The following is a 12434-nucleotide window of genomic DNA, read 5'->3' as shown; positions in this document are numbered from 1 at the left end:
ATAAAATTACAAAATTGGTTTTCTATATTTTAGAGACTAGGAATTATGTACATTATTTACATTGGAAAGGTAAGTGACCTCACCTTGGTTGTTGTTACCATGACGTTTCTGCTGATGTACTCTCCAGCCTTCATCAAGTGTCCTGGTGGAATTTTGAATCCAACCCTTTATTTGACTATTGTAGTACTCTGTTCTCATTCCTAAGGTATTTTTTCCAATGTTATTATTATTTATTCAAATCACTTCCTAGGATTGAACCTGAAATCTTGGGGTTAGTAGCCCGCGTGCTTAACCACTATGCTATATGCCCTTGGGCGATTATAGAGTGAAATGCACAAAACTGGTTTCAAATTTTGGCACAAGGCTAGCAATTTCAAGGGAGTGGGTAAATTGATTATAGTGACCGCAGTACATGACAGGTACTTATTTTATCTACTCCCAAAAGAGTGAAAGGCAAAGCTGACCTTGACAGAATTTGAACTCAGAAAATAAAGATGGATGATATACCACTAAACATTTTGCCCAGCTTGTTAATGATTCTGCCAACAGGCTTATAAAATTGTAAAATTAATAATGGCTTTTAACAGACACCAATTAATATTTTTGGTGAAGCGGTGTAAGTTGGTTGGTTTAATCAGTTGAGAACTTGAGCAGGCCTCATTTAATGACCCCCGCCAGGAGGTTGAAAAGACAAAGTTGACTATGGCAATATTTGAACTCAGAATATAATGAGACATACACTGTTACAACATTAGTTATGATGACAAGGGTTCCAGCTGATCCGATCAATGGAACAACCTGCTCGTGAAATTAAGGCACACGTGGCTGAGCACTCCACAAACACATGTACCCTCAATGTAGTTCTCAAGGAGATTCAATGTGACAAGGTTAACCCTTTCAAACACAAGTACTACTCATTTTTGCTTGTTGAATGTATTGGAGAAAAAACAAAAGCAAAGTGTCTTGCTCAAGGACACAGCATGCTGCCAGGAATTGATCTCATGACTGTACGATCCTGAGCTCAATACTCTAACCACTAAGCCATGTGCCTTCACAATGAGAAATAACTAAATAAGGCAAAGCATTTAGTTCTTAGATCAGCAAACTTCTATTTCTGCTGGAATGATAGACCAGAAATTTTGAGTCACTTCAGTGATTAAATCTCCCTGTACTTAACTGATACTTTATTTTTAGTCCTTGGAAAAATGAAAGGCAAAACTTTGGTTGGAATGGAACTCAAAACATCCAGAACTGTAAGTCAATATCATATCATTAAGCATTTTGTCTGGTACTCTATAGACTTTGTCATAACAAAAATGTCCATAAGAGATTAAAAAAACAACAAAAAAAAACAAGCTAAAAATTAAAAACATTCTTCAGCATGAATTAAATTTATTAGAATCTGAGAGACTCAGGAATTATTTAAACAGATATGGATTAGAAGGGAAAGATAGATTTAGCACCACATACAATGGGGAACATGTCTTTGAAAATATATATTTTTTTTTTGAAGAAAGAAGGTTTAATCCTTTCAAATTAAGATTATACTGTCTAATTCAATGCTTTTGTTATTCACATTGTTTTTAACCTTTAGCATGCTGTAGACGCATCATATCGCCATGTGAGTTTTCTCCCCTCTCCATGCAACACAATGTGCCTGCAGCTATGGGAGAGATGCACCTAAACAAGCTAAAGGTTAAAATGGCATTGTAGGGTTGGTATGAAAAGCCAGATTTGATCAGTTTGAGCATAAGACAGGCTGAATATTAGGACTGGATATGGTTGGTCTGAATGCTAAAGGGTTAAGCAAAGCCTGGCATACCAAAGCTGACAGTTTTTCATATTTAAACAATATGCTAAACAATATGCTAAACCTGATTCCTCAAAGAATTGGTAAAATCAAATCATTCTCAGAATTTAGTGATAAACTGTTTACATATTCTAAAAAGGATAAGAAAAGTTGTTTAGACTAAAATCCATTTGAAAAATTAAGAAACAAAACAATTTTGATACAAGAACATATTGTAAGCAATACAGTTACATATAAACATGTACACACACACACACACACACACACACACACACACACGTATGTATATTGAATTACTTGTGGTTCCAAAAAGGATGAGATTTCATCTCTGGGTTGATTGGTGACAAAGAAGCATCATGCCATGAAGCAAGAATTATTTATTTACTGAAGGAGACCTAATTTAGAACTGTAGTGGGTTGCATTTATGTTTCAAAACTAATGTAGTAAGTTCTTCCTTTAAATACTACAAAGTGAGTGTATGTATGTGTGTGTGTGTGTGTGTGTGTGTGTGTGTGTGTGTGTGTGTGTGTGTGTGTGTGTAAATGTTAGCTTTATTATATAGGGTTGGCCAAAAGTCACCTGACAGTAAATCAAATCCATTTAAAACAAAAAATTATTTCATATGAAACTTTGCTAATAAACAGGCAAATGTTGAAAAAAAAAAAGAAAATGATTTCAACTCACTGCATTCAATATTTATGGAATTTTGATTTACTGTCGGATGACTTTTGGCCAACCCTGTATACAGATGAAAAAAAAAAAACAGCAGCAGTATAACGTAAATTATTTTTTTAGCAGTGGAACTTGATGTAAATAAATATTGGGTTGACAGACAAATTTGTTTTTTCCTTTTTCCCACTTATTTTATTTAATCCTTTCCAAAGTTTATCATCCGCTCAGGATGAGGAGAAGCCAAAGTTATTTGATTCAATATGAAAAAAATTTTTATCATAATATTTTATGAAAAGATGAAAGGCAAAGCTGACTTTGGTGAGATTTGATCTCAGAATGTAAAGACTCAGAAGGAATAATTCATAATAATAATAACCTTTCCTGCTATAGGCACAAGACCGGAAGTTTTTTAAGGGTGGGTGTTAGTTGATTACATCTACCCAAGTGCTCATCTGGTACTTACTTTATTGATCCATAAAGGATGAAAACAAAGTTAACAAACTTGAACTCAGAACATGGGTTTCATAATAATAATAATAATAATAATAATAATAATAATAATAATAATAATGGTTTCATATTTAGGCACAGAGCTAGAGATTTTTGAGGGGAGGGGGAGGAAAATTGCATTGATCCCAGAACTTGACTGGAAGGGAATAATAATCTTTTCTACTGGAAGCACAAGGCCTCAAATAATAATAATAATAATAATAATAATAATAATAATGATGATGATGATAAAAGAATATACATAATATCAAAGTGAATATCAATAACAGACACACTGCCACTGGCTATTATTCCACAGGATGCAAGGAGGGCCAAAGAAAAGTTAGAGGCCCTGCTTCTTTTACTTCGGTTGGTTTACGTAGAAAGTGTTCATTATATGTGATTTAGAAAAGAAAAACTTGCACGTCTGCATGCGCCTGTCACGTGTGGGTGTGAATGTAATTGTTAATACAGTCTCGCTTTTTTTTAAAAAACTTCTTAATATGAATGTAGTTGCAACGAAGGTTACATACGGCTGGGTGTCTTCTCTTCTATCAATACTTCAGAGAAGATTGTTTATAGACAAAGTCTCACTACAGAACACTGTCTGGCAATAGCACAGGAAATGGCACTGGCGTTATTCTAAGCTAGTAAAGCACAGATAAGATGCTTAAATAACACCTGGCTAGTACCAACAGTAAAAATATTGCAAACATATAAAATACACGCACACACATGCACTCATACACACATAAACACATTATCACTGAAGAGTATCAGCTTGGAATTATGTTGGGTTAATACAGGATCTGACAATATAGTAATTGCTTTTGATATGTGTATCTCTATCTCTCTCTCTCTCTCTCTCTCAGATATATATAAATATAAACTTTCTCTAGACTAGCATAAGCTAGAAAATTTTCACTATAAACATAATATGAAGAAGATGCAAGAATAAAAGAGAATAAAAAGTACACAAATACACACACACATCATCATCATCATCATCATTTAACGTCTGCTTTCCATGCTGGCATGGGTTGAACAGTTTGACTGAGGACTGGTGAGCCACAGGCTGCACCAGGCTCAATTTGATCTGGCAAAGTTTCTACAGCTGGATGCCCTTCCTAATGCCAACAACTCCGAGAGTGTAGTGTGTGCTTTTTATGTGACACTGGAATGAAAGGTAAAGTCGACCTCAGCAGAGTTTGAACTCAGAACATATAGACAGATGAAATACTGCTAAGCATTTCGCCCAGTGTGCTATCGTTTCTGACCACTTGCCACCTTTAAGACAAACAATATTCTTTTCTGCTCTAAGCACAAGGCCTGAAAGTTTTGGGGAGGAGGCCAGTCGATTAGATCGACCCCAGTACGCAACTGGTACTTAATTTATTGACACCGAAAAGATGAAAGGCAAAGTCGACCTCGGCAGAATTTGAACTCAGAACATATAGACAAATGAAATACCACTAAACATTTCATCCGGCATGCTGACGTTTCTGCCAGCTCACCACCTTTTTAAAACTAAAATATTATTCTGACAAAATTATCAACATAATCAACAGCCACCATTACAAAGTGGTAGAGTGTTTTAGAAATCTTACTGGGGCATCTTATTGTATTTTATTACTAGAAACTATCTATAAATAACAATTAACCATAAGATGTCAAAATGCAATAAATTCAGTTAAGAGTTCAATGTAACCCAATTTTTAAGAGGCCGATTTACTTCAATTGTTAAGGGGTTCACATAACCCATTTGCTTAAGAGTTAATATAGACCAGCTATTAAGAAACCAATATAGTTCAGCTGCAAAGAGGGTGATATAGCCAGGCTGTTAAGGAGTTAATATTAGCCCAGTTGTTAAATAGTCAATATAGCCTAGTTAAGAGTTTAATATAGTTCAATTGTTAAGTGATCAATGTAGCTCAGTTGTCAATGGGTTAAAGGATCAAATGTAGCCCAGTTGTTAAGGAATTAATGTAATCCAATTAAGTGGTTAATCTAGCCCATATTAAGAAGTCAATATAACCCAGTTGTTATGGATCAAAGGTTCAATATAACCCACTGGCTAAGAGGTCAATGTAGCCCATTTGTAAACAGGTCAATATAAGCTAGTTGTTAAAATATCAATGTGTCCCAATTGCTAAAAGGTCAATGAAGCCCAGTTGTTAAGATGTCAATGTAGCCTAATTGCTAAAAGGTCAATACAACCCTATTGCTAAGAGGTCAATATAAACGTGTTGCCTACAAGATCAACATAACCCAGTTGACCCTTTGCCTGTGCTGTGTATCACATGTGATAGACAGGACATATTTCCCCCCTGGCGTCCATGCATCATATATGATACACATTGCCAATATTTTATAAACCAGCAGAGTAGCTTAGGACTTATGACAGGAAGGCTTTATATTACTTAGAACATATGACAAAAAAAGGGCAAACTAAAAGCCTGGAAACAAGCATGGATCATCATCATCATCATCATCATTTAAAGTCCGTTTTCCATGCTAGCATGGGTTGGATGGTTTGACTGAGGACTGGCAAGCCAGAAGGCTGCACCAGGCTCCAGTCTGATCTGGCAGAGTTTCTACAGCTGGATGCTCTTCCTAACGCCAACCACTCTGAGAGTGTAGTGGGTGCTTCTTACATGCCACCAGCACAGGAGCCAGTCAGGCGGGTCTGGTATCGATCATATTCAGATGGTGCTTTTTATGTGCCACTGACACGGGAACCAGTCAGGCTGACCTGGCATCGACCATGTTCGGATGGTGTTTTTTATGTGCCACTGGCATGGGAGTCAGTCTGGGGCTACTGGCATCAGCCAAGTTTCGTTGGTGCTTTTTACATACCAATGGCATGGGAGCCAGTTATGCGGACCTAGCATCGACCATATTCGGATGGTGCTTTTTATGTGCCACCGGCACGGAAGCCAGTCAGGGAGCATTGGCCACAGCTATGACATTGGTTTTACTTGACTCAACAGGTCTTCTCAAGCATACTTATAAAAATGCTTTGGACAAGCAAAGGGTTAAGAGGTCAATGTGCTAAGAGGTCTTCTGGCTTGCCAACTCCTGTCAAACCATACAACCCATGCCAGCATGGAAAACAATTGTTAAATGATGAAAATGATGATGGTAGTGGTAGAGGTGGCCGTGTTTGTTGCTTAGCCCCAGTTTAACACTGATGATTAGAACTCTGATCAAAGGTGCTCCAGCCGTGACCACCCTATCTTTTTAGAAACTACATTATCTAGTATGACCTTCCTTTTCCAAGTCAGTAGTAATCTGAAAAAAGATTTGGCTGCTATTTCAAGCAGGCCGGTCAACAATGCAGAGCTTCATTCATTCAGATGGTGGTGGTATGTGAGGTGTCAGTGATCGGACACTAATGGTAGTGATGGTGGTTGTATTGTAGAATATAAATATTGGTGGTGGGGGTGATGGTGGTGTAGCTAGTGGTTGTGGTAATAATAATTATAGAGCTATTGGCTGCAATGGTATTAATAAATTGTGCACAATAACAACAACAACAGGACAACAAAGATGCACTGTGCATATGCAAGAGAATGGTAAAGGCAAAGTGCGTTTGGGAAATTTTAACAACAAGATGAAGCTGGAGATGCCAGTTGATGGACAATGTTTAATTTTTCAAAAATGTTAATATAACAAAAGTTTTTAAATGTTTGCATAGGAAATATAATAAAAAGGCTGAGTGTAATGGTAGTAGTGGTAGTCGTGTTGGTGGTAGTGGGTTGTGTTGGTAGTGAGCAGTGGTGGTGCTAGTTGTATCGGTAGTGAGCAGTGGTGGTGCTAGTTGTATCGGTAGTGAGCAGTGGTGGATGCTGGTGTTGGTAGTAAAAAGTGATAGAAGTTGGGGTGGTAATAGTGGTGGATGTTGGTGTTGGTGGAAGTGGTGGGTAAAAGAGGTGGTGGAGGCGACAGTGGTTCTGGTAGTGGGTGTTAGTGGTGTTGGGGGGGGGAGTGCTCTGGTGATAGTGTTGGTCACAGGAGTGATGGTCGTAGTAGTCAAGGTGGTGGAAGTGGTGGTGTTGGAAGTGATGGCGGTACCTGTGGTATTAGTCATTGCAGTTGTGGTGTTTGTTCGTAGTGGTAGTGAGTGATAGCAGTCATGGCAGACGCAACGATGATGGTACTATGTTGTTACTAGTAATGTCCGTAGAAGATATTAGCTGTGATGGTGGTGGTGGTTGCAGTGGTGGTGGTTGCAGTGGTGGTGGTTGCAGTGGTGGTGGTTGCAGTGGTGGTGGTTGCAGTGGTGGTGGTTGCAGTGGTGATAGTTGCAGTGGTGGTGATCGGATAGGTTGTTATGCTAATAGCGGTGGTGGTAGTGGCAGTAGTAGAGACAGTGTTGACAATAGCATTGGTCATGACATGAAATCTTGTGCAATCATGCATCTGCATGTATGCAGATGCACACAAACACAGACACCCATGAGCATATGTGCAGCAACAAGCATTAGTAATGTTGGTGGCAAAGGTGTGCATCAACTTAAGCAATCACGCGTGCACACATGCAATCAAATACATACGCACACAGTTGTTTTCCCTTTTACATACACACACACGGTTACTTTCTCTTTCAAACACACGCACACACACACAATTCTTTTCTCTTGTGCATTGTTCCTTTCACTCACACACACACACACACACACTCAAACATCCCATGGCACTTTTAAACTCCTTCTTTCTCTCTCTTGTTCTCTCACACGCACACACAATCCATGTCTCACGCACACACAATCCATTTGTCTCACACACACACACACACACAATTGTTATTATTCATACAAAAAAATATACTTCAAACGTTGAGTATCCTAAGAAAACACTATTGAGGTGAGAGAGAGGGGGAGGGGGAGAAAGGGAGAGGGGAGAGAGAGAGGGAGAGAGGAAGAAAGAAAGAGCTAAAAAAAAGAGAATCAAAAAAATGACAAAGAAGAGACAGATTGACAAAACAGTGAGAACAAGAAAGAGAGAGAGAATGGATAAAGAGAATAATTAGTACAATATGTGTATGTGTGTGTATATGTGTGTGCGTGTGTGTATATATATATGTGTGTGTGTGTGTATGCACACGTGTATGTATTTCAGCAAGGGACAAGTTCAAAGAAGCTATGTTTTGTCACTAAGAATAAAGAACTCAAAGATAAGTCTCTGAGTGAATAACCATTTACTCCATAAGCATTAGTCTAACAAAATATATTTTGGACAAATGATCATGTATTTATATATACACACACAAAAATATATATATACATACATATATCTTACACACACACACACACACAGACGATATGTATATGTGTGTGTGTGTGTGTGTGTGTGTGTGTGTGTGTGTGTATATATATATATATATATATATATATATATATATATATACACACACATATATATATATAATATAATCTTTGAATGGGCCAATCAACAAAAACAGCTGCTGAAGACAAAACAATAGGGGAAGTGGGAGTATCCAGCATTACTGGTCCAGTGTGACTGAATTTCTATGGAAAATTATGTCTACCCTTGCACATTGTTCTGTGTGTGTGTGTGTGTGTGTGTGTGTGTGTATGAATAGGTGTCAATCTTTTTCTCAGGTGTGACTACACAGAGGTAGAAATGTTAATACATCTTAAAGTGATAGAAGTTATAACCTAGTGAGTAAAAAGTTGTCATCTTATCAAAGAAGACAATTTCTTCAACATGTATGTACACACATATATACAAGCATGTGAGCATATGCAGACATTCATACGAGGGGGTGCTGAAAAGTTCTTGGCTTTGGGTACATGAAAATACAGGAGGATCAGTTATAATTATGATTTTATTCAACACATTCCCCTCTCAGATTCACACACTTATTACAGTGGTCCTTCAGTTTTTCTGAGCCCTGTAAAAGAACTCAGAAGGTTGGGTCTCCAACCAGGCCTTTCGTGATTCCCTGGAACTATCCAGCACCCCCTGGTGTATACATAAATAATAAATATATGTATATATTTATTAACTTTTACAAGGAAAAAGTTGACTGTAGCTTTTAAGTTTTGACCTTTTTTGCTACCATGAGACTATCTGATGAAAGCAAAACAGGCAAAAACTTTGAGGGCTATTAAATGATGACAATAATGAAGATACTTGATTAAGAAGTATTGAGTAATCCTTCTGTAGAACACAAATTGTTTTATTCACATATAACTTCACATACAAAAATATTTATAGATGCATATGCATGTACATGTGTGTATATGTGTATGTATATATATATATATATATATATATATATATATATACACACACACACACATACATATATGCATACATACATATATTATACACATGTGCATACACACATATAGACATATTCATATATATAGACATATACATATTTATGCATGCATACATATATATATATATATATACATACATACATACATACATATATATATACAGACATATGCATATATACATATATACAAATATAGACATATGTGCATATACACATTTATTTATATATATATAGATATATACACACACATACACATTATGTGCATTATTTCAATTATATAGTATGTCTATGCATTATATATTACACACACAAATACACATTTGTTTTTGTTCACCTCAGGAGTTATTTAAATTTACTGTGTCCAGTCAAAGAAGATATAAAAATAAAAATTATCAATAAAATTGCTTTAACTATTTTTAACATAAAAAACCCCCAAAATATTAATCATGTAATTACATGTTTGTTTGAGAACTTCTTAGTTAACTTAGAAGATAGTACAAAGTGGAACATGCTACAAATTATCCAAACACATACACACATATAAATATTAACATATATATATATATATATATATATATATATATATATATATATTTACACACACACAGAAATATATATAAATACATACATCCATAAACATACACACATATGCACACATAAATAGAGAAAGATAGTGACAGAAAGGAAAGAAAGGGGGGGGTGTATCAAGTTACACGCACTCCTACATCAACAAGGTAAGCGGTGTGTTTAGTAATAGTACAAGTATAATTACTGCTACCAACTTAGTAAGACGAGAGTACTATATGAAATAACCTTATAATTAACATCTCTGAAACTCCATACAACAAGCCGACATAAGCTCTTTACAGTTTCACCTCTTCCCCCTTCCCCTCCACCTCTGCCACTACAACAACAGATCACATTCTCTTGTTTGGAGTATTTCAATAAAGTTTACCAACTGAAAGGACAATATAAAGCAATAAGTGGGAACTACCAAATGTATACATTGTCAGACTCAGTAAATATTTGTTTCACACAATCTGTCTTACCTTTAAATATTTTCTTTTTAAAACAAGACACTAATACTTTTTTCCTAAAGGAAAACATGGTGCTGTATTGCTACCTGGCCTGACACTTTTTATTTTCTATTGTTGTTTGTTATGAAGCATGCATGCAGTTAGTTGGTTGTTAGAGAGCTGAGCATCACTAATAATCAACAAGGGAGGTAATGCTAGACAAAGAGAGAGAGTGAGAGGGGGGTTTCTAATGAGTGAGGGGGAAAAGATATTAATATGGGGAGAAGAGAAAAGGGGAGAGGGAGTGAAACTGAACGAGGAAGAGGGAGAAAGAAAGGAGAATACATTAAGGTATAGAGGAGGGGTTATAATGGCAGGAAGCACAACAGTGTCAAAGTGAAGTCAATTATGGGCAAGATACCTGAGTACATTAGTTCTCATTGGAAGCTGACACCTCATCAAACTAAAGTACTATACAGGAGCCATTATCAGAGCAACAATTGCATTAGATAAATAAAAAAAATAAAAAAAATTCATTATGAAGAATTCTATTATGTATAATATCAGAACTCATAATTTAGGTCCTTAAACAGGATTTAGATTGGATCATGGACTTAAAAGAGATGTTTAGATTGAAAAATTTCTAAAAAAAAATGATTATATCAGATGTAATATTTGATATTAACCCTTGTTGCTCAAATTCTATTGAAATGCAGAGCCTTTGTTTTAATTAATTTCAAAAATAAAGAAGGATTCAGTAAAATAAATTTGTCATTATTAAACTGGTGTTTGAATCAAGTTTTCATGAAAGGTCTTAATTCAGATCACTTTAAAACAAAAACTTTGTATCACTGAACCAGTGGCGATATCAGATGAGTTGGTCTGAAAATCAAAATCAAAACCAAAATGATTAAGTTTGCAAGGAGCTATTTTATAGAGATATGGCTACTATCTCTAGCAGGTTGAACAACCACATAGTAGCTTTCTTGTTGGTTCAGATGGCTACTATTTTGTGGGCCCAGTTGTAGTTATTCAATGAATTCTAGAGAATTGATTGAAAGCAAAATTGATGCTGGTCATAATTTGAGTCTAAAAGACCAATGTGCTGAATAAGATTCGGTAAAGAATAAAAGCTGAGATGCTACTCTCAGTTTTGTGTCTCCCACAAAAAAAACTAATGACTTCATTGTGTCTAACTACAGTAAATGTACCTGAAAAGAACATCTTCTGCCATCACAAAAGATAAAAAGAAGGATTTGAAAATGTTGATACCTTTTATCCAGATGTGGCTCATATGCACACAAATTTATCTTGTATCTGTTACTTGTGTCAGTCATTGGATTGTGGCCATGCTGGGGTACTTCCTTGAAAGGTTTAGTCAAACAGACTGACCCCAGTTCTTATTTTAAAGCCTGGTACTTACTGTACCGCTCTTTTTGTCAAATTGCTGAGTTATGGGGACATAAACAAACCAACAGTGGTTGTCAAGTGATGGAGGTAGGGAACAAACACAACACAAAGACACACATACACATATATAAACACAAACACACACAATAATCTCCCCCACAGTTTCCATCAACTAAGTTTACTCAAAGGCATTGGTTGGCCTGGGGCTATAATAGAAGACACTTTCCCAAGGTGCCACACAGTGGGACTGAACCCAAAATCATTTGGTGGCAAAGTGAACTTCTATAGATTCAGGCACACAGCCATGCCTGCAACTAAACTTTCATTTCATTAATAATTTTCACTAAACGTATTAATCTATATATATAAAAGAGAGAGAGAGAGAGAGAGAGAGAGAGAGAGAGAGAGAGAGAGAGAGTGTGTGTGTGTGTGTGTGTGTGTGTGTGTGTGTGTGTTCCTTATGCATTCGAAAACTGAGTTGCTAATTTTAACATATGAGGTATCAAAAGATTCAGTAATCTTTCAGCTACGAAATAAACTTTATTTTCATTTACACATTTTCTATGAATAATTATAATTATAATAATAATAATGATGATTTCAAATTTTTGGTACATGGCCAGTACTTTTTGGAGAGGAGGTAAGTCAATTACATCAGCCCCAGTGATCAACTGGTACTTGTTTTATTGACCCTGAAAGGGTGAAAAGCCAAGTCAACTTCAGAGGA

The 12434-nt window shown here is 36.2% G+C and overlaps 1 protein-coding gene across 50 annotated transcripts in view; it reads right to left on the bottom strand.

Annotated features, from left to right (window-relative positions):
* The window catches only part of LOC106872181 (membrane-associated guanylate kinase, WW and PDZ domain-containing protein 1), a 668717-nt gene that overhangs the window by 264928 nt on the left and 391355 nt on the right, over positions 1-12434 (bottom strand). For 22 of the 50 annotated variants that reach the window (XR_016241362.1, XR_016241361.1, XR_016241363.1 and 19 more), the window contains one exon: positions 2495-2548. The exons of the other annotated variants lie outside the window; for them this stretch is intronic. Coding sequence is in view for 17 of the 22 variants with exons in the window: in XM_089350230.1 (XP_089206356.1) it covers positions 2495-2548 (54 nt within the window). In the remaining 5 variants the exon portion in view is untranslated. The remainder of the gene's footprint in view (positions 1-2494; positions 2549-12434) is intronic. 50 annotated transcript variants of the gene reach the window in all.

Source organism: Octopus bimaculoides, chromosome 4, assembly GCF_046866305.1.
Source record: "Octopus bimaculoides isolate indiv1 chromosome 4, ASM4686630v1, whole genome shotgun sequence".
Classification (NCBI taxonomy): domain Eukaryota; kingdom Metazoa; phylum Mollusca; class Cephalopoda; order Octopoda; family Octopodidae; genus Octopus; species Octopus bimaculoides.
The sequence above is the reverse complement of the archived record's forward strand: the minus strand, read 5'-3'. Positions and strand labels throughout refer to the sequence as shown.